Genomic DNA, 18,335 nt, shown 5'->3' on the forward strand with positions numbered 1-18,335 from the left:
GTATATAGTAATAAGCCTCTTCCCCCCCTCCCTCCTGTAATCCTATCCCTATGTGTCCTGTTGTACATAAATATGCAGCCTCTACAGAGTGTTTTTTAGTTATATCTGAAGAAGAAGCTCAGAGGAAGCTTCGAAACGTCATATTCTGTCATCATTATGAGTTAGCCATTAAAAAAAGGTATCACCTACTGAAGACTTGCAAAGTTTTTTTGTTTTTTATATTTTATAACCACTGGCTAACACGGTACCAAAACAAACATTTTCCTTTTACTAGTTTAGTAATGCAGTCATAAAGAGGTTGCACTAATAGGGGTGCATTACTGATCCACTGTCTGCAGCAGGACACAAGGCTTAAGAATGTCCTAAGTTATGCCACACCATTAGGGGGTGTGAGCTCCTGTATGGCCTGAAGTCTAGCACCTGAATGACATACAAAAATAACCTTAGTAAGGCAGAACTGCAGGCTTAGGGCTAGTTCACACGTGAGTATAAGGGGAGGTTTTTGACAGCGGATTTCGCGTCCAAAACCTCCCCTTATAATGGTGGTCTATGGAGACCGCCGGGCTTCTGTTCTCCGCTAGCGGCGAGCTGCTGCTAGCGGAGAAAAGAAAGGACATGTCCTTTCTTCAGGCGGAAGCCGCGCAGGTTCAGCCGCGCGGCTTCCGCCCCCGGCAGCTCCCTCCTTGTCGGCTCATTCATTTGAGCCGACAGCAGAGGGTTAAGGCGCGACAGCGATGGTCGCGGTGGGCGGGTTTTGACAAGAGAGAGACGCGGCTCGCACGTGTGAACTAGCCCTTAGACTTTTGAGTTTTCTGCTAACGAGCAAGACAGATATACTGATGCTTCCACACATATCTCCGGGGGGGGGGGGCAGTATGAATCTGGTCAACCCCATACAGGAGAAGAACTATGTCCAAAGGCGGTATCCAGTTACTTTTTTCCTGACTTCTCCTCCCCAGAATTATCTTCCTCTCCCCCACCATGGAAATCAACCTTCTTTTGTAGTATAGATATTGGCCTGTTTGTAATAGAATTTAGATCTAACTCAGGGTTAGTGATTTTGGGCATAACTATCTCACCCTTAGGGTCTTTTATCATAGGATAACAAATTGGCCGTCTTTGGGTTTTCTGAATTTCCATGGTTAGGTTTGGGTTTAGGGGCTCAACAGATTGAGCAGTTTTCTAAGAGGGGTTTTGTTGTCCACATACCCCACATAGCCAACCAGCCAGATCATACTGGGGTGGTCCTCTATATACCATCACTGGGGCTGCATAGTATGGTGATGCTTGAATAAATGGGTTATGTGGCCTGAGGAGTGTGGGGCTACACAGAGGAGGGAACTCCCAGATCACCTGCTTGGGTTAAAAGCTATTGCCCACTAACTAGTATCACAATACAATAGGTAGTAACCTAACATATACTGTGGGATCATATAGTGTGTGTGTGGTGGTGGTGGTGGGGGGCTTAAAAAAAAAAAAAAAAAAAAAAAAAAAGAGCGATCTTAAATTGTGTATGTGCCACAAAATGCATCTTAAACTGTGTGGGGACCAAAAAGAGGGTCATAAACTGTGGTGGTACATAAGAAGGGGTTCATATACCATGTAGTGAGTCAGAAAAAGGGAGTTGTTTTTTTAATCTTGTGTGAGGTCAAATAAGGGGATTTTTTGATCTGCCAGTCACACAACAAAAGATAGCAGAGTTGGTTTTCATATTTTTTTTTTTTTTGGAGGGGGGGTCACCTTTCTATAGTATGCCACAGGCAGCAGAGAGAGTAAGTTCCCCCCTGTGTCTAAGATAAACTGCTGACCGCAACTTCATTTGTGACATCAGTTCTGAACTGCTGTATCTAATCCTATCCTGTGTGATACAGCTGCTGATACATCGCTCATATCTCATCTTCTTATTCTTACAGTTTGGCTGGTAATGATCTACCAGACACTTCCTGCACCCATTTGGCCTCTGTAATAAGAAATAACCAGTCCCTGAAGAGACTTGTCCTGTCTGGTAACCCTCTGTCCGGTCCTCACTTCAGTGACTTGATGGCCGCTCTGTCCAGTCCAGACTGCAGGATAGAGGAATTACAGTGAGTATAAGAGATGTGTACAGGAGGAGACATGTGGGGACAAGTTATACAGGGATTTTATTCTATTTTATGTTCCTCCGCACCATTGTTATGTCTATGAGATAAACTGTATACTGAGCTGTGTATCTAATCCTATCCTGTGTGATACTGTATACTGAGCTGTGTATCTAATCCTATCCTGTGTGATACTGTATACTGAGCCGTGTATCTAATCCTATCCTGTGTGATACTGTATACTGAGCCGTGTATCTAATCCTATCCTGTGTGATACTGTATACTGAGCTGTGTATCTAATCCTATCCTGTGTGATACTGTATACTGAGCTGTGTATCTAATCCTATCCTGTGTGATCCTGTATACTGAGCTGTGTATCTAATCCTATCCTGTGTGATACTGTATACTGAGCCGTGTATCTAATCCTATCCTGTGTGATACTGTATACTGAGCCGTGTATCTAATCCTATCCTGTGTGATACTGTATACTGAGCCGTGTATCTAATCCTATCCTGTGTGATACTGTATACTGAGCCGTGTATCTAATCCTATCCTGTGTGATACTGTATACTGAGCCGTGTATCTAATCCTATCCTGTGTGATACTGTATACTGAGCCGTGTATCTAATCCTATCCTGTGTGATACTGTATACTGAGCCGTGTATCTAATCCTCTCATGTGTGATACTGTATACTGAGCCGTGTATCTAATCCTATCCTGTGTGATCCTGTATACTGAGCTGTGTATCTAATCCTATCCTGTGTGATACTGTATACTGAGCTGTGTATCTAATCCTATCATATGTGATACTGTCTGCTGAGTTGTGTATCTAATCCTATCCTGTGCGATACTGTATACTGAGCTATGTATCTAATCCTATCCTGTGTGATACCGTATACTGAGCTGTGTATCTAATCCTATCCTGTGTGATACTGTATATTGAGCTGTGTATCTAATTCTATCCTGTGTGATACTGTATACTGAGCTGTATATCTAATCCTACCATGTGTGATACTGTATACTGAGCTGTGTATCTAATCCTATCCTGTGTGATACTGTATACTGAGCTGTGTATCTAATCCTATCCTGTGTGATACTGTATATTGAGCTGTGTATCTAATCCTATCCTGTGTGATACTGTATACTGAGCTGTGTATCTAATCCTACCATGTGTGATACTGTATACTGAGCTGTGTATCTAATCCTATCCCGTGTGATACTGTACATTGATACATCTCATCTTATTCTTACAGTTTGCGTGATAATAAACTACTAGACACTTCCTGCACCCAGTTGGCCTCTGGAATAAGGAATAACCAGTCCCTGAAGATACTTGACCTGTCCTATAACCGTCTGTCTGGTCCTCACTTCAGTGACTTGATGGCCGCTCTGTCCAGTCCAGCCTGCAGGATACAGGAATTACGGTGAGTATAAGAGATGTGTACAGGAGGAGACATGTGGGGACAAGTTATACAGGGATTTTATTCTATTTTATGCTCCTCCGCACCATTGTTATGTCTATGAGATAAACTGTATACTGAGCTGTGTATCTAATCCTATCCTGTGTGATACTGTATACTGAGCTGTGCATCTAATCCTATCCTGTGTGATACTGTATACTGAGCTGTGTATCTAATCCTACCCTGTGTGATACTGTATACTGAGCTGTGTATCTAATCCTATCCTGTGTGATACAGTATACTGAGCTGTGTATCTAATCCTATCCTGTGTGATACTGTATACTGAGCTGTGTATCTAATCCTATCCTGTGTGATACTGTATACTGAGCTGTGTATCTAATCCTATCCTGTGTGATACTGTATACTGAGCTGTGTATCTAATCCTATCCTGTGTGATACTGTATACTGAGCTGTGTATATAATCCTATCCTGTGTGATACTGTATACTGAGCTGTGTATATAATCCTATCCTGTGTGATACAGCTGCTGATACATCGCTCACATCTCAGGGGCCACTTCTTAGGGCCTTCTTCAACTCTGTGGCTGCTTCTGCCATCTTTTTCGGTGTGGCCTGCTGGGGGAGCAGTATATCAACCAGGGACAGAAATAGACTTGACAGGCTGATCAGGAGGGCCAGCTCTGTCCTGGGGAGCCCCTTGGACCCAGTACAGGTGGTGGGTGACAGAAGGATACTGTCTGTGGTGACCTCCATGCGGGAGAACAAATCCCACCCCATGTATGAGACCCTGATGGGACTTGGCAGCACTGTAAGTGACCGTCTGCTTCACCCCAAGTGTGAGAAGGAGCTATCGCAGGTCCTTCCTTCCAACTGCGACCAGGCTGTATAATCTACATCAGACCAAGCGAAGATCTCTCCGCACAGAGAACTAATGATTATGATGATGACCATGAGGTCTTCCTCTTTCTCTTCCGTTTTTTTTTTTCCCCTTAGCTGCTATGGACTCCTAGTATATCTTCTCTTCTCAGCATATGTGTGTCTACGTCTGTAATATATTACTCTGTATTATCCTGTATCTGTATTACTATGCTGCTGTAACATGCTGAAATTTCCCCAATGTAGGACTATTAAAGGATTATTTTATTCTTACAGATTGGGTGGTAATAATCTCCCAGACACTTCCTGCACCCAGTTGGTCTCTGGAATAAAGAATAACCAGTCCCTGAAGATACTTTACCTGTCTGATAACCGTCTGTCCGGTCCTGACTTCAGTGACTTGATGGCCGCTCTGTCCCACCCAGACTGCAGGATAGAGGAATTACAGTGAGTATAAGAGATGTGTACAGGGGGAGACATATCTAATCCTATCCTGTGTGATACTGTATCCTGAGCTGTGTATCTAATCCTATCCTGTGTGATACTGTATACTGAGCTGTATCTAATCCTATCCTGTGTGATACTGTATACTGAGCTGTGTATCTAATCCTCTCATGTGTGATACTGTATACTGAGCTGTATCTAATCCTATCCTGTGTGATACTGTATCCTGAGCTGTGTATCTAATCCTATCCTGTGTGATACTGTATACTGAGCCGTGTATCTAATCCTATCCTGTGTGATACTGTATACTGAGCTGTGTATCTAATCCTCTCATGTGTGATACTGTATACTGAGCTGTCTATCTAATCCTATCCTGTGTGATACTGTATCCTGAGCTGTGTATCTAATCCTATCCTGTGTGATACTGTATACTGAGCTGTATCTAATCCTATCCTGTGTGATACTGTATACTGAGCTGTGTATCTAATCCTCTCATGTGTGATACTGTATACTGAGCCGTGTATCTAATCCTATCCTGTGTGATACTGTATACTGAGCTGTGTATCTAATCCCACCATGTGTGATACTGTATACTGAGCTGTGTATCTAATCCTATCCTGTGTGATACTGTATACTGAGCTGTGTATCTAATCCCACCATGTGTGATACTGTATACTGAGCTGTGTATCTTTCTTTCAAATTCTCATTTTACTGAAAAGTGAGGACATAGTAAACGGCAATTCAACAAGATACCAGAAACAAAACATCTCGTGAACAGCACATAAGTAAAGCATGCATTTCTGTCAATTTAGTATCAAAGAAACAAAATCTCTGAGTCATGAACAAAGTTATAGCTGGAGAATTAGCTAAACAAGGAAAAAAGGATAAGGGGAGGGGGAAATAAAAAGGGGGTGGGGGTAGAGAAAAGGGATGGTCCTAGGTTACTGAGTCAAATCAAATAAAAAAAGCTTTATTGGCACGTCCAAATAGGTATTTGGCATTGCCAAAGCTAGTAAAGTGGGTGGTGGTGGTGGTGGTGGGGGGAGTTGGATTCGGGTGGGTGAGTGGTGGGTATGGGGGGGTGGTGGTTTGGGTTATAACAGACCATGGAGTCTCATCTTCCTCTTAGTTGGTGACCGATATATGGGGAGGTGGGGGTGGGGTGGCTGTATTGGGATAAATATAACAGTCCGTGGAGTCTCATCTTCCTCTTGTTTGGTGACAGCTGGACACGTATTGGGCAGCGATCTCCACAGTGGCCTCTTCTCCCAGTAGGATGTAGAGTTTCCTCTTCTCGTCTGCAGATATGAAGTCTGGGATTGGGCAGAGAGTCTTTGGTAGTAGACGGCCCTCACAGCTGAGTATTTGGTGCAGTGTAGCAGGAAGTGGGTCTCGTCTTCTAGGGCCCCCTGGTCACAGTGCTGGCACAGTCTCTTCTCCCGTGGCTTGTACGTCTGTCTGTATCATCCCGTCTCTATCTCTAGGTTGTGGGCGCTCAGTCTGTACCGGCTCAGGGTCTGTCTGTGCTTGGGGTGGCGTATTCTCTCCAGGTAGAGGGCCATGGTGTAGTCCCTTTGTAGGGATTGGTACACGGTGAGTTTCTTGGAGTTATTTATTTCGTTTCTCCATTCTTCAGTGTACCGCTCTCTGTTTGCCTCTGTGGTCGCCTTTATTTTGGCCTTGGTTATCATCTGTTGGTGTTTTTGGTTTGGTGGTTGGCTGCTGTTTGGTTGGTGAGTGTCTGGTTTGCTCAGGCGGCTTAGCCATGCTTGGTGGTGGTAGGAGTCAGGCTTGCTCCCCTGGATGTGTGCCTGGAAAGCTAGCGCCCTCTTCTGTATGGTGAGCCATAGGGGGAGTCTGCCTAGCTCTGCCCTGCAGGCCATGTTGGTGGTGTTGCGATGGACATGGAGCAGGTATTTGCAGAACTCCAGGTGGAAGTTCTCTGTTGGGCTGGAATTCCACTTTGACTGGTCTGGGTAGGTGGCTGGGCCCCAAACCTCACTGCCATAGAGAAGGATCGGGGAGATGACTGCGTCAAATATCTTCAGCCAGACCCTCACCGGTGGTTTGAGGTGGTACAGTTGTCTTCTGATGGCGTAGAAGGTTCTGCAGGCTTTTGCTTTCAGGGTTTCTATTGCTGCTTTGAAGCTTCCTGATTGGCTGAGCTCCAGCCCCAGGTAGGTGTAGCTGTTGGTTTTCTCCAGTGTGGAGCCGTTCAGTGTGAATTATGGGTCAATAAAAGCAAAAAGAAGGTAAGTGTGAACATTGGCAGTTCATGAACATAATCACTCTACTAGCTGGTACAACTGCAATTTTATGGCTTGGTTCGTTTTCGGTAATCAAGCCATGGTTTCCATAAGTCTACAAATGACTGGTGTTTTCTCAACTCCCAACTATACAATTCTTCAAGTCTGGCTATTTCGTCAATTTTACCTAGCCATTCAGATATCGTAGGCGGATCCTTATCTAGCCAGTGGAGTGAGATAAGCAATTTGGCAGCTTGTACTAGAATAGTAGCAAGGTCGTTCTTAGAGGGTGTCCATGAGTTAGCAGGCAGCCAAAGTAGGACTGATTCTGGTGAGTATGAGAGTAGAGTGGGTTATTTGGCACAGCGTCGATTCTACCTGTAGCCAGAAAGGTTTTATCTTATTACAGTACCAAAATAAATGGGCTAGTGAACCGCCACTCTCCCCGCACCTCCAGCAAGTATCGTCACATCTCAAACGCATCATTTGCAGGTCAACTGGCGCCTTATACCATCTTGTGAGGATTTTAAATGAATTCTCTTGAATCCTGATGCAGGGCGAGAACCCATGGGACCTGCTGTGAATATGGGTTATTTCTGGTTCCGAGAACGTGCGACCTAAATCTTTTTCCCACTTACTAATATAGGCTGGTTTTGGTGAATGAGGGTGTGTTAACTAAGTATAAAGCAAGGAGATCAAGCCTTTAGTGGTATCTGTACGGGAAAGTAATGAATCCAGCCACTGTGGGGAAGGAGGATGTGGAAAAAAACGTTTAAGGAGTGCATGAGTATTCTGAAGGTCAGAAAGTTGAAGAAAGGTATGGGCTTTCTCCGCTATCTGGTGGGGTATCTCATCCCATTCTAAGAGATCCCTGAGTTTATACATACCCATAAATTTCCATGCCCCTGATACCTCTTTCGCTCTCGGACGTACAAGAAAGGGCGTTATATTGCCTGGGAGGGACAAAGGAGGATATCCAATAAGGGGGATAGAGGCATGTATTTCCCCGAACATCCTCGCCATTGCAGCCGAAATTTTGAAAGGAATTTCAGTATGTGGAACAAGGCCCCACAAGCCAGCCCTGAGACGAGGGCCAAGAGAGTTGAGTTCGAGAGAGACATCTAAAGCTCCGCAACCCACGGAATGTAAACGTATCCACCTCTTCAATAGAATCGCCTTATAATAAGTCCAAACATCCGGCATGCCAAAACCTCCAAATTTCTTCGGGCGAATGAGACAGTCATATGATAGTCTAACTGGCTTATCGCCCCAAAGGAAGGAGATAAACAACGATCTAACCTTCTTAAAGTAGGAGCGTGGAATGGAGATAGGGATCATATTCATAAGATAAAGGAATTTAGGAAGAACGTAGGTCCTTAGTATATTCTTTCTTCCCATCCAAGATATATATGGGGTAGAGAGGGCTGAAAGGTAACTTTGTACAGAATTCAATAATGTGACATAGTTAGCTTGGAAAAGGGAGTTAGGGTCTTTAGTAATATATGCACCTAGATATTTTAATTTAGATGGTTGCCAAGTGAATGGAGATTGCCGTTGGATCACTCTAAGCTCAGGAGGAGATAGGGAAATGTTCATTGCCTCAGATTTTGAGTAATTTATTTTGAAATTGGATAGCTTCCCAAAATTGTTCAGCAATTCAATTACATGAGGGAAGGTGTGGATAGGGTCCGACACAAAAAGCAGTAGATCATCTGCAAACGCTGCACTATAATGAGTGTCTTCCCCAACCTTAAATCCTTTAATATCTGGGTGATCCCTTATTGCTTGCAAAAGAGTTTCCATTCTTAATATAAAGAGGGTGGGGGATAATGGGCAGCCTTGTCTCGTTCCGTTTTTAATAGTGAACGGATCGGAGAGAATGCCATTAATTCTTATTCTAGCACTAGGGGTAGAGTATAACGAGAACACAGCTGTAATAAATTCCTGGGGTAAATCAAATCTAGTTAGTACTCGGCGCATAAAGAGCCAGTTGATTCTATCGAACACCTTCTCGGCGTCAGTGCCGAGAAGGATCAACGGTAATTTCTTATGTAAAGCATATTGAATCATTTGCACGACCCTACAGGAATTATGGTTGCCCTCTCTGCCTGGGACAAACCCGCATTGCTCTGGGTTTACCAGTGCTGGTAGAAGAGATTGAAGACGGGAGGACAAAATCTTTGCCCACAGTTTTACGTCTACATATAATAGAGATATGGGTCGGTAGTTACCACATTTAGTAGGTTCTTTGCCTTCTTTAGGTAGGATTGTGATGGTTGCCATAAGTGCTTGAGGCGGTAGCGAACCCCCAAGTCTGATCTCTTCACACCATAAAGCTAAATGAGGTAATAGAACTTGATCAAATTTCTTATAATATTCCACCGGGAGGCCATTCGGACTTGGGGATTTGCCCATTGGCAGGGAGTTCAATATTTTTTGGACCTCTTGTTGAGAAATAGGTTGCAGTAGCGCAGTCTTTTGGTCCTCCGATAATGAGGGCAAGCGTAGCCTCTGGAGGAAGTCTTCCATTTTAGTAATCGTATCCGGATCCCCTGGATCAAGGGCAGGAGTTAGGTTGTATAAAGTCTGAAAAAACTCCTGGAACTGAGAGGCTATTTCTTCAGTAGAAGAAACAGTTTGTCCTTGATCAGTAGATATTTTGCTAATATAAGTTAAATCCTTTTGTTTTTTGATCAATTGTGTCATAATTTTGTTTCCCCTATCGCCATGGGCATAGTATCTAAATTTGGAATACTGATAATTTTTGGCATGACGGATATTAAGATGGTCACGTAGTTGGTTGCGTAAGTCTAACAGCTCAGATTGCATAGTTAAAGCTCGAGAGCGCTTCTGGATGCAATCCACAGCGTAAATTTTAGACAATAATTTGTTTAAGCGAAGCATTCTCTCTCTATTAACCGTCGCCCCCACGTATGAAAGCCTTGTGTGTCTCCCATGTAATAGCATGGGAAGTATCTGACGCAGGGTTTTCGTCAAAGAAACGTTGTAGTTTGGTGGACAGGGCTTCTACATGGCGAGGATCATCAAGGAGCGTCTCGTTAAGTCTCCAAACCCACTCTTTAATAGGTAAATCTTTCAGAGTCAGTGACATAGAGACTGGGGCGTGCTCTGAAATGGTAAAAGAGCCAATGTCAACAGCAGTCAATACAGGTAAACATTAGAGATGAGCAAACACTGTTTGGATCAGCCGTTCCGAACAGCACGCTCCCATAGAAATGAATGGAAGCACCTGGCACGGCGACCGGCCGACGGCTAAGTATACGTACCAGGTGCTTGCATTCATTTCTATGGGAGCGTGCTGTTCGGAACGGCTGATCCGAACAGTGTTCGCTCATCTCTAGTAAACATGTCTTAGATATAAATAAGTAGTCTATACGGTGGGCAGAGGAGTGAACTGGCTAGTGAGTGGGTAGCGGAGGAATACAAAGACCACGACTTTTGCATGATCTTCCTGATCGTCAGTACCGCCTGGTGGTACAACTACAAATCTGAGTGAAAACATATAAAACATCACTGAAGGTATAAAGTCTTAGATATAACGAGGTAGAGAAACACGTCGAAGCAAACTCAGAAAAGCGACTAAGTTATAGAAATTTTAAGTCACATAAAGCTGAGTAAACTGAACAGTCCAGTCAAGCTAGACAAACCACATGGCAAAAGGACAAGATTTCACGGAGGAAGTTTCTTGATTTTAGCCGACTTTCCTCTGGTTATCTTTGTCCAGTGGTGAGGCAAAGGGAGTTTTGGAAAGTCCAGATGTTGGTCAGCAACTGACAGCCAAGAGGAAATCTGGATAGGTTCAATATCAATCACTGCCCAGGCAGCTGGTAGATCATCTGGAACTCGTATTGTACAGCGCTTGCCTGCGTGCTGAAACTGTAATCCAAATGGAAAAAGCCAGCAAAATAGGATTTTTTTGTCACGTAGATAGGTGGTAAGTGGTTTGAGAAGGTGCCGTTTGTATAGGGTAGAGGAGGCCAGATCCTGAAAAGTCAGATGGAGTCTCCTTCCAGAGTTAAATCTTTGTAAGATCTGGCTGCTCTGAGCACCACAGCTGTATCCGTATAGCAAAGCAAAGCACATATAACATCCCTGGACAGGTCAGCTGAAGAAAGAGCAGGGCGCAGGGCCCTATGAATCCTTTCAATTGAAATGGAGGATGCCTGTTCTTCCCCCAGTAGTATGGTGAAAATGTTCATCGCTTCTGCAGGCAAGTCTTGGTGTGTAATAGATTCAGGGATGCCTTTAAATCTAATGATTTTTCGTCTCCCCTGGTTCTCCTGGTCCTCATTGCGTTCCAGGGCAATATTGAGAGCATTTAGTTGTTGTTTACAACAGGTTTCAGTAGCACTACAGAATGTCAAAATGGCGGCCTGTGTAGATTCAACTGTTTCAAGGCGCGCCCCCATGTGTCCCATCTCCGCCTTAATGTCCCCTAATTCCTTCATCACCGGAGTACGAACCTGTGACAGGGACTGAGCTAAAATCTTTTTGAGGTAAGTACGAGATATAGGTGCAGCATCAGAGGTTTCAGTTAGTTGCATACCTCCGCAAGTTGTTTCTGCATCAGAGCCATCGGGTCCGTCCGAGTCTGCTGGAGTAGTAGTCGGCGGCGCAATATTGAAAAGGCGCGAAGGGGATGTCAGAGTTTTCTTGTGGATGTATTTCTCCAGATCCCCTAAGCTTTTCAGGGTCTCCTGTCGGTCCCCAGCTTTATCCCTCTGTGGCCTGACCATGTTTGCTTTCATTGAAGGCAATATGTACAGTTATCCAGGCAGTGTGACGGGTGCTCCTCTCTCAAGGGGCCGTCTTGCTCAGCGGTCAGGCTCCGCCCCCCTGTGTTTCTAATCCTATCCTGTGTGATACTGTATACTGAGCTGTATCTAATCCTATCCTGTGTGATACTGTATACTGAGCTGTGTATCTAAACCTATCCTGTGTGATACTGTATACTGAGCTGTATCTAATCCTATCCTGTGTGATACTGTATACTGAGCTGTGTATCTAATCCTATCCTGCGTGATACCGTATACTGAGCTGTGTATCTAATCCTATCCTGTGTGATACCGTATACTGAGCTGTGTATCTAATCCTATCCTGTGTGATACCGTATACTGAGCTGTGTATCTAATCCTATCCTGCGTGATACTGTATACTGAGCTGTGTATATAATCCTATCCTGTGTAATACTTTATACTGAGCTGTGTATCTAATCCTGTCCTGTGTGATACAGTATACTGAGCTGTGTATCTAATCCTATCCTGTGTGATACTGTATACTGAGCTGTGTATCTAATCCTATCCTGTGTAATACTTTATACTGAGCTGTGTATCTAATCCTGTCCTGTGTGATACAGTATACTGAGCTGTGTATCTAATCCTATCCTGTGTGATACTGTATACTGAGCTGTGTATATAATCCTATCCTGTGTAATACTTTATACTGAGCTGTGTATCTAATCCTGTCCTGTGTGATACAGTCTGCTGATACATCACTCACATCTCCTCTTATTATTCTTACAGTTTGGCTGACAATAATCTACCAGACACTTCGTGCACCCAGTTGGCCTCTGCAGTAAGGAATAACCAGTCCCTGAAGAGACTTGGCCTGTCCTATAACCCTCTGTCTGGTCCTCACCTCAGTGACTTGATGGCCGCTCTGTCCAGTCCAGCCTGCAGGATAGAGGAATTACAGTGAGTATAAGAGATGTGTACAGGAGGAGACATGTGGGGGACAAGTTATACAGGGATGTTATTCTATTTTATGCTTTTCCGCACCATTGTTATGTCTATGAGATAAACTGCTGACTGCACCTTCATATGTGACGTCTCTACTGAGCTGTGTATCTAATCCTATCCTGTGTGATACTGTATACTGAGCTGTGTATCTAATCCTATCCTGTGTGATACTGTATACTGAGCTGTGTATCTAATCCTATCCTGTGTGATACTGTATACTGAGCTGTGTATCTAATCCTATCATGTGTGATACAGCTGCTGATTAGAGATGAACAAACACTGTTCGGATCAGCCGATCCAAACAGCACGCACCCATAGAAATGAATGGAAGCACCTGTGACGCTGACTTTGCCGGCGTCACAGGTGTTTCCATTCACTTTTATGGGTGCGTACTGTTCGGATCGGCTGATCCGAACAGTGTTCGCTCATCTCTACTGCTGATACATCGCTCAAATCTCATCTTCTTATTCTTACAGTTTGGCTAGTATTGATCTACCAGACACTTCCTGCACCCAGTTGGCCTCTGTAATAAGGAATAACCAGTCCCTGAAGATACTTGATCTGTCTCGTAACCGTCTGTCCGGTCCTCACTTCAGTGACTTGATGGCCGCTCTGTCCATTGCAGCCTGCAGGATAGAGGAATTACGGTGAGTATAAGAGATGTGTACAGGAGGAGACATGTGGGGACAAGTTATACAGTGAAAGAAATAAGTATGTGACCCTTTGCTGATTTTGTAAGTTTGATCACTGACAGACATGAACAGCATATATTTTATGGGTAGGTTAATAGAATATCCAAAATAAAATCCAGAAAATCACATTGTATAAATATTATAAATGTATTTGCATTTTGAAGATAGAAATAAGTATTTGCCCCCCTACCAACCATTAAGAGTTCAGGCTCCTATTGACCTGTTAGACGCTCCTGTCTTATATTATCACCTGTATAAAAGACTCCTGTCCACAGACTCCATGAATCAGTCAGACTCTAACCTCTACAGCATGGCAAGACAAAGGATGTCAGGGACAAGATCATAGACCTGCACAAGGCTGTAATGGGCTACAAACCAGAAGTAAGACTATGCTAGGTGAGAAGAAGGCAACTGTTGGTGCAATAAGAAAATGGAAGAAATACAAAATAAGGGAGCCTTCACACGGAGTTACGCGTCACTCATTCTGAACGTAAAAACACGTTCAGAATGAGCGCGTAAAAAGCAGCTCCCATTGATTTCTATGGGTGTCGGCATACGAGCTACCCATTGAAATCAATGGGAGGCCTTTTTGGTACTTTTTACTTATTGGGCCAGCATCGCAGTTCAGCATCAGCATCGGGACACACTGAACTGCTGACTGCTGGCGCGATGCTGGCTGGCACTGGAGCTGTGTATAAAGGAGCAGCGGATCACAGGATGCCAGAGAGGGGCGCCCAGACCCTGCACTCACTCGCGGTGCGGAGAGGGTGGTGGAGCCCGGCCTGGTGTGAGCGGTGTGCCACCGTGACAGATGCTGTGTGTGTGTCACTGCAGCTGCAGCATCAGGGGGTGACGTCCAGCTTTACCGTGTCCTCCCGGCACTGGGACGTGCAGCCTGGCCACTGACAAGCTTATGCTCACCGACAATCACCAAGTCAACTCAAGTCCCAACCCTATCGGGAAGGACCAGGGATTAAAGAGGATCACCGCACTCAGCTGATTGTCAAATGGATAAACTTTATTTCTGTATAAGGCACACACTACGCGTTTCGGGCACAGCGCCCTTTTTCAAGTGTATAAGCTTATACAGTGTATGCACACAGCATCTGTCACGGTGGCACACCGCTCACACCAGGCCGGGCTCCACCATCCTCTCTGCACTGCAAGTGAGTGCAGGGTGTGGGCGCCCCTCTCTGTCCCGATGCTGATGCTGAACTGCGATGCTGGCCCGATAAGGGAAAAGTACCAAAAAGGCCTTCCATTGATTTCAATGGGTAGCGCGTATGCCAGCACCCATAGAAATCAATAGGAGCTGCTTTTTACGCGCTCATTCTGAACGTGTTCTTACGTTCAGAATGAGCGCAGCGTAACTCCGTGTGAAGGCACCCTAACTGTCAACCGACATCGATCTGGGGCTCCATACAAAATCTCACCTCGTAGGGTATCCCTGTTCATGAGAGGGGGACTTGCTAATGATCTCACAGCAGCTGGGACCACAGTCACTAAGAAAACCATTGGTAACAGATTACGCCTTAATGGATTAAAATCCTGCAGTGCCCACAAGGTCCCTACTCAAGAGGGCCCATATGCAGTTTGTCAGTGAACACCTGGATAATTCTGCAAGTGATTGGGAGAAGGTGCTGTGGTCAGACGAGACAAAAGTTGAGCTCTTTGGCATCAGCTAAACTCACCATGTTTGGAGGAAGAGAAATGCTGCCTATGACCCAAAGAACACCGTCCCCACTACCAATCATGGAGGGGGAAACATTATGTTTTGGGGCTGTTTCTCTGCTAAGGGCACATGACTACTTCACTGCATCAATGGGATAATGGATGGAGCCATGTACTTTAAAATCCTGAGTGACAACCTCCTTCCCTCCGCCAGGACATCAAAAATTGGCCGTGGCGGGGGGGCGTGGCTTGCAGGCAACAGAAGCAGATGCTCTTACACTGAGCTCCTACAGCACGGCTTGAATCTACAGGACATCGATGGGTCAGGCTGCCATCTGACTTCTCTGCTGCCCAGAGGCTTTCCCCCTGGCCTGGTCTGTCACCTGGGGCGCCCATCTCTCCTCTCCGCGGCCTATTAGTGACTTTTGGCTTCCTGCGGCCTACCTTGCTCCCAGAGCTGGCCTCCATCTTGGATCTGGGGACCGAGGCTTGCAACCTGACCAAGATGTGAAAGAGCCTCCGGTGGTGGTGTGGAGCCTGTCTGGTCGTGGCTGGGACCTGCTCTGCTTCCCCCCGGACCTCCTGCAGCTGACTCTCCACCTGGACGACGGCGCAGCCTACCCCGGCTAATGCGGCTGCCATCTTGCTGCTGTGGCCTACTCCCCTCCTGGAGCTGCACTGACCTGTGTACCACCAGGACCTTTCCCTACAGCATTGTGGTCACCTCCGACCCTGCTCTCACTGAGGCAGGGGGTGTTTTGGACTTCACCGCTGACCTGATGCCCTTGTCTGAATCTGCGGCCTACATTGTCCCTGGCAGCCTGGGAGGAATGTCACATCGTGCATCAGTGTCTACTGCTCCACATTGGAACCGGGTGAGCTTATACTGGACTTTTGTATTATTCCAGCGCTGTGCCTCTGTTGTGCCTCCTGGCACCAACTGCTACTTCATTACAGCTGCCTGCCGGGGAGGGGAGTTAGAGACCCTACACATCCGTCAGGGGGACTCCTCACCCTACCTGTGCTGAGTGCACAGATACCTTTGCTGCTCACGACCATGTGGATAACTCCTCCTGGCAGTGCATCGCAGAGTGACGGGTGAGTGCTGAGTCCTTACATTTCTATCGGAGGAGCTTCCCACCTCCATCAAAGCCATACTCTGCTTTGGAGTATATTGTACTTGCAAAGACTTCCCTCCTGTTGCCTCATCTGCCTCTTCTTATCTACCCGCTATGACTGAGTAACCTGTCAACATATTCGCACACTGCGGCTCACAACTGTCTTGGAGATGCTCTATTGATTACCACTAGAGATGAGCGAACAGTAAAATATTCGATATTCGTTTCGAATAGCCGCTCAATATTCGACTATTCGAACGAATATTGAACCCCATCATAGTCTATGGGGAAAAATGCATCGTTTCAGGGGATCCCACCATTCGACTCAGGAGGGTCACCAAGTCCAGTATCACACCTCAGGAAATGATGCCAACACCTCTGCAATGCAACTGGGACAGCAGGGGAAGCATGCCTGGGGGCATCTAACACACCAAAGTCCCTCTATTACCCCACTATCACAGCCTAACAACTACACACTTTCCACACTCAAAAAAAACTCTATCAAAGTGAGAAAATACCTAGAAACCTTCTTTCTTCCCCAAATGGATGGACACAAACCCAAATTTAAGCTCAACAAACATTAACAAGCCCATGACAACCACAGATGGAATAGGCAATGGGAAATCCAACAGTACCCACCCTGAACTGTCATTGTGGATGTGTGTGTGTGAGATGTGGTAAGACCTTCCAAAATTCACTTTTATGGCCCTTAACGTGAGCCCTTCCAAAGTAAGTTACAGGCCCTTAAGCTGAGCTACCAGCAGAGATTGAGGCCCTTTAGGTGACTTCAGCCTTTTACCTGCAGAGTTTTAGGCCCTTTAACTTAGTTCAGCCTTGCACCAGCAGAGATTTGTTGGTCCTTTGGGTGAGTTGAGCCTTTAAAAAGCAGTGTTTTGCACCCTTGAAGTGAGTAGAGCCTTGCACCAGCAGTGTTTTTGGCCCTTGGCGTGAGTAGAGCCTTTAAAAAGCAGTGCTTTTGGCCCTTGGGGGTGAGTAGAGCCTTGCACCGGCAGTGTTTTTAGTCCTTGACATGAGTAGAGCCTTTAAAATACAGTGCTTTTGGCCCTTGGAATGAGTAGAGCCTTGCACCGGCAGTGTTTTTGGCTCTTGGCGTGAGTAGAACCTTGCACCGGCAGTGTTTTTGGCCCTTGGAGTGAGTAGAGACTTGCACCGGCAGTGTTTTTGGCCCTTGGAGTGAGTAGAGCCTTTAAAATGCAGTGCGTTTGGCCCTTGGAGTAGAACCTTGCACTGGCAGTGTTTTTGGCCCTTGGAGTGAGTAGAGCCTTGCACCGGCAGTGTTTTTGGCCCTTGGAGTGAGTAGAGCCTTTAAAATACAGTGCTTTTGGCCTATGGAGTGAGTGGAGCCTTTAAAAAGCATTGTTTTGGGCCGTTAAAGTGAGTAGAACCTTGCACCGGCAGTGTTTTTGGCCCTTGGAGTGAGTAGAACCTTGCACCGGCAGTGTTTTTGGCCCTTGGAGTGAGTAGAACCTTGCACCGGCATTGTTTTTGGCTCTTGGAGTGAGTAGAGCCTTTAAAATAGAGTGCTTTTGGCCCTTGGAGTGAGTGTAGTCTTTAAAAAGTAGGTGTTAATAGTCCAAACAACATGCTCCAGTACTTTAGCTGTAGATCAGAAACCACTTTCCCTTCCATATTTAACAAATCATCATCATCATCATCATCATCATCATCATCATCATCATCATCATCATCATCATCATCATCATCATCATCATCATCATCATCATCATCATCATCATCATCATCATCATCATCATCATCATCATCATCATCATCATCATCATCATCATCATCATCATCATCATCATCATCATCATCATCATCATCATCATCATCATCATCATCATCATCATCATCATCATCATCATCATCATCATCATCATCATCATCATCATCATCATCATCATCATCATCATCATCATCATCATCATCATCATCATCATCATCATCATCATCATCATCATCATCATCATCATCATCATCATCATCATCATCATCATCATCATCATCATCA

At 45.3% G+C, this 18,335-nt stretch overlaps 1 protein-coding gene across 1 annotated transcript in view; it reads left to right on the top strand.

Moving 5' to 3' along the window:
• The window catches only part of LOC142214638 (NACHT, LRR and PYD domains-containing protein 12-like), an 87,710-nt gene extending 71,895 nt beyond the window's left edge, over window positions 1-15,815 (top strand). The window contains exons 9-12 of the mRNA XM_075283576.1: window positions 3,332-3,502; window positions 4,650-4,820; window positions 13,299-13,469; window positions 15,641-15,815. Of these exons, the coding sequence (XP_075139677.1) occupies window positions 3,332-3,502; window positions 4,650-4,820; window positions 13,299-13,469; window positions 15,641-15,815 (688 nt within the window). The remainder of the gene's footprint in view (window positions 1-3,331; window positions 3,503-4,649; window positions 4,821-13,298; window positions 13,470-15,640) is intronic.
• The last annotated feature ends 2,520 nt before the right edge of the window (window positions 15,816-18,335 follow it).

The sequence above is a fragment of the Leptodactylus fuscus genome, chromosome 7, assembly GCF_031893055.1.
Source record: "Leptodactylus fuscus isolate aLepFus1 chromosome 7, aLepFus1.hap2, whole genome shotgun sequence".
NCBI classification, from domain to species: Eukaryota; Metazoa; Chordata; class Amphibia; order Anura; family Leptodactylidae; genus Leptodactylus; species Leptodactylus fuscus.